Here is a 4,496-nt window from a genome sequence, read left to right as displayed (position 1 = left end):
AGAGAAACCAAAGCTACTAGTGTTCCATTTAACTAGAAGGGAAAAGGGCTTACAAGTGGCAATTCATTTTCTCCTACTCACATTGTTGAAGCCACGGCCTACAGAGTCCTACTTGTCAAAATGGGAAGATCTGGACACTATGACATCTGAAATTTGTTTTTCTTATATTTAAGAAATCACATCCCCTTGGTGATGCCTAGTCAGCCTAATCAGGAGGTGTAACTCCAGGTGTGTGCAGAACAAATGCTTGACGCACTGAGGTGTTGCACTGTGACTGAGATCCTGCCCTGATGCTTACAAGACAACCTTGGCGAGGACCGTCTTAATGAAGAAACATGTCCCTTTTACAGCATTCCCCGTATTGATCTTCTTCTACACATCTATTATTACCTCGGCTTTGAGATCATTTAAGAAACAGACTATAGAATCAAGTCACATATGAAGAGAACAATGCTTTATGATAGTTCAAACATTGGTAGGGTATCAAAGCAAAAATCATGTTTTTGATTACTCACCCTAAAGTACACTGAAATTGAACATTTGTGATCCAAGTAACCAAAAATATATTGAAGAAAACCATAACTTACTACATATTGAGTTCATTTCAATCACAGTAGTCTACTTTAAAAACAAACTCCCATCAGGAATACAGGCATGGAATCCATTCAAAGCAACAGCTGTCAAAAGTTGTGCCAACAAACTGAGAGTAATTTATTGCATCATGAAAGGTGAGGTGTTCAGAAGAACAAATTGTTTGATCATATTCTTTCCCTTCAGATTTTACATTTTGCTTTAGAGAGAGAGATACCTAAAACTCATTAAAATATGTTTTCATATTTTAAGGCTAAGTCAACAAAATGCAGTATGGTAAACAAAAGGAACCCTTCTAAACAATTTCTATTATCGCTAGTGGCTAAAGACTTAACTTGGAATCAGGCTGACACACCAACTCTGCCACCCGCTAACCTTCATCTGGATCCACGGACCAGAGCTGTGGCTTCCCAGGGCGCACGTGCAACCTGCACGACAGGGGTGCGGTCCTCCCGGCCCGGCACTCCACTTTCCAATGAAAGCAAAATGGACAGTGTCAAGCTGCCTCCTCTCCCAGTTAGATCCAAAGCACTTTTCTAATATTTTTATAAAGCAGTTCGAACCTGCCAACAAGACTAATGCCTGTCTTGATGACATCATGCACCTCCATTCCAGATGGTCTACCTTCTGGTCTGACTGGACAGGACACTGTAAAAGCGAGACACCTAAACATGAAACACTGTGCTACCCACAAGGTCACTAGCAGCTCTGACTGCACTTTCATCCTCAGGACTATTAGACTCTTGTGGGGAAGACCACTTAACAACAAGGTCACTAAACCACCGTGGTTGTTTTACAGAAGAGATATTAATAGTGATTTCAAAAATCCAGCCATCCCAGAAATCACATGAAAGACTCACAGAAAGATTATCAGGAGTAAAAATCCTAAATTCCAAGGGCACGTCCTAAGACAGCAAAGAAACAGAGGCTCTAACGCTATACGAACACGAGTACGTGCCTCTGCACTTAAACATCTTCTAAAAATCTAAGCAACTAAACTGTAGCTACTATGAAGTGCAGTCAAGAAGGTTGAGCACAGGATGTCACTGGTGTGGGCGTTACTGCGATGCCTATCTGAGATTATTGCTGAGACTATGCAACACACAGGACTTGGACTGCACAATGTGAATTTTCCCCTTCAATGAAAACCAAGCCCACAAACAAAACCCCAAGCTCCTCATTTGGCTCACTCTGGCATTGGCTGGGTGGGGAGAAAACACGGCAAGTTTTATGCACAATGCACACAAGCCCTCCCTCGCTCCCCTGCCTGCTGACTGGGTAGCAGCGCCAGCTCGAGTGAGTGCATGTGCCTCGCAGGAGAGGAGACACAGCATGCGCACACTGGTCGTCCCTGCACTGAGCATGCTGAGGGCAAACATGCCAGGACGTGTCTACAATGACGACACTGGTGCACGTTTGCGGCAGCCCCAGACCTCAGAACGTGGGGAAAGGGGCTGCTTAAAAACATTTGCACTGGCCCATTCAAAATGTCAGGAAGGGCTTGTGCTTATCCAAAACCCTTCCCATAGAGAGACCCAACAGGAAAGACAGCCAAAAGGAAAGGAGAATAAACAGTCCACATTTTGTGAATTTCAAAATCAAGCCATTCAAAATCCTTTTATATACAGAGTAGTCAACCATTTGGTTTTCCTCCCTTCTGCCATTACAAGACTGATATGAAAACATTAAATAAACACCTACTTTTTCTCAAAGCTCTCTACTTGACTGAAATCAAGGTTTACTCCTACATACTGCAAACCTCTCCTAAACCACTTCAAAAAGGAGCCAAGGCACACCCACCTGCTAGCCTAAAAATGGATAAATGAGCAAAACGCACAGGACACAGCAGCCCCGCCTGGGTTGCAAAGTGGCAGTGTAGTGGCCCTGCCATCCCGCGAGGGGTGAGCGCCCCAGCTCAGCGTAGGCCTCGCAGAAGCAGCAACTCTCTGCACCTCTTCGGGGTGATTTCTGCCATTGCAGCTTTTGTTTGCATTTACACAGAGTCAGTGGGGCTACTCTGACTACCCACGAGCCAACCACTCCGCTAGGGTACACTTCACAGAGAGCAAAATGGTTGCTAACCAGTGAGAAAGGTTTTCTTTCGTTATTTCTGCATCCCCAATATACTCCACCTCACAATCCACGCTGCAATAACAATTACCTAAGGCTGTTAAATTGGTGGTAACAATCATCTCCCCCTGTTTGAAGACATGGGTCAAACAACAAATATTTATGGATCCCAACAGTTGCATCAGCCCTCCGCATTTGATGGTGGTCCCCAAACTCATGCATTTACAGACACGCTATCCCATGCAGGGTAAAAGCGGAGGCCCGACAACTATGTACTTACTCTGATTGCGTGAGGTGGGTAAAGCAGAACGGGCTCACGCAGAACCTCATGTGGAAGCACTGAGTTGTCTGGCTTGATGGCCTAGTCTGGCCAAGTCAAACAGCTCACTGGCAAAATGTCCAATTTACAGAGGTGGAAAGACCCAATAAGCCTTTGACATTCCATAGAAAACAACAGCCACGTATTATTTCTAGCTAGATCGAGTATCAAAATGGCACTGGAGAAGCAGCTTTTGGCATACAGTGTGGGAGGACACAGTGCCAGTCTCAACCGGAGGCTTTGTTTTATTTCAGCTTTAGTTTATACGATCATCATGCCAAAGACTATCTGGCAGGAACTCCAAATATGCAGGAAACCAACCTACTGTATATGATATATATACAAAAATAAAACAAGCATCCTGAAGGTACTAGATATAAGGTTGTCTAAAAATTATAAAGTCTTTAAATAAATAATATTCTAAATTATGTTTATTTGCTAGAAGACTAATTTTTTGGTAAGGAGCAACATCTAACACCTTGAGAATGGGAGATAAATTCCACTGATAATTACAATGTCAAGTGTGAAAATCAGCTGTATTTTTCCACCACAATAAAATATGTCAGTGAAGTACAAGAGAAAGGGCGCGGTGGGTCATAGTCCATTGTGCACAGCTTTTGACACAATCAGACGTCTATGACAAGTAGCTGGGTTGAAACATTCAAAGGAAAGATCTTGGCAGAAAAGGTCACCCACTGTTACTTGAATCTTGGGGGTCACAACACAGTGACAGGACGAAGTTGTTCCAACTGGTTTTCCAATGCAATCCGTTCTTGATGAACCTCCTACATTATACAAATCAGAAAGAAAAACAAAAAAGCAAAGGGGTCATTTCCTGGGTTCACCTTGACTTCATCAGGTATTAGAAAGACACATACCAGACCCACAAACACTTAAGTGCCATATGACTCGAAGACTGTTGGATTGGACAGCAGCATATTTAAAACCAGTAACTAGACAAAGGAGGTTTCACAGTCAGTGATCTCTGAACCCCTTTCTGAAGATGACACACATCTCCACCCTCTCCTGCCAATTGAATCTCACCTTCGATTTTAACAGGACCAGCAGCTGGCAGAGAATGACATTAGAATTTTAAAAACTGGGCCTCCCAGTGGCGCAGGGGTTAAGGTCCAGCACCATCAAGCTATCTCCAGCCACTGTGGCCCAAGTTTGATCCCTGCCCAGGGAGCTAAGTCTCAATTCCAAGGGGACCCGAAAAAAACTAACAAGCTAATCAAACAAAGCTCAGTGCTTATTTATCTGCCCTCCTACCACCCAGCCGGCAGTCTCTGGGCATCTCCTATGGGCCTGATTCTACAAGAGGTGGGATGTCACCAGCAAAGCACAGAAGAGATCAGACCAATCCCTTTACAGGGTTTATTCCCAAATGGCTAGAGCAAAACATGGTCAAAAACTGGGTACTTCCTGGAGAAAATGAATTAGAGGTGGGATAAAGAATAATGGGGAACCTGGGAGACAGGCAGAGGGTGGAAAGGGAGGCTGCTCGGAGGTGGCG

The 4,496-nt window shown here is 44.1% G+C and overlaps 1 protein-coding gene across 2 annotated transcripts in view; it reads right to left on the bottom strand.

Annotated features, from left to right (window-relative positions):
- Nucleotides 1-3,204: 3,204 nt before the first annotated feature.
- The window catches only part of REPS2 (RALBP1 associated Eps domain containing 2), a 155,954-nt gene continuing 154,662 nt past the window's right edge, over nucleotides 3,205-4,496 (bottom strand). For both annotated transcript variants that reach the window (XM_004689887.2, XM_004689888.2), the window contains exon 18: nucleotides 3,205-3,765. In XM_004689887.2, the coding sequence (XP_004689944.1) occupies nucleotides 3,697-3,765 (69 nt within the window). In that variant the 3' untranslated portion in view covers nucleotides 3,205-3,696. The remainder of the gene's footprint in view (nucleotides 3,766-4,496) is intronic.

This window comes from Condylura cristata, unplaced genomic scaffold (genome assembly GCF_000260355.1).
Source record: "Condylura cristata isolate star-nosed mole 26May11 unplaced genomic scaffold, ConCri1.0 scaffold00027, whole genome shotgun sequence".
NCBI classification, from domain to species: domain Eukaryota; kingdom Metazoa; phylum Chordata; class Mammalia; order Eulipotyphla; family Talpidae; genus Condylura; species Condylura cristata.
The sequence above is the reverse complement of the archived record's forward strand: the minus strand, read 5'-3'. Positions and strand labels throughout refer to the sequence as shown.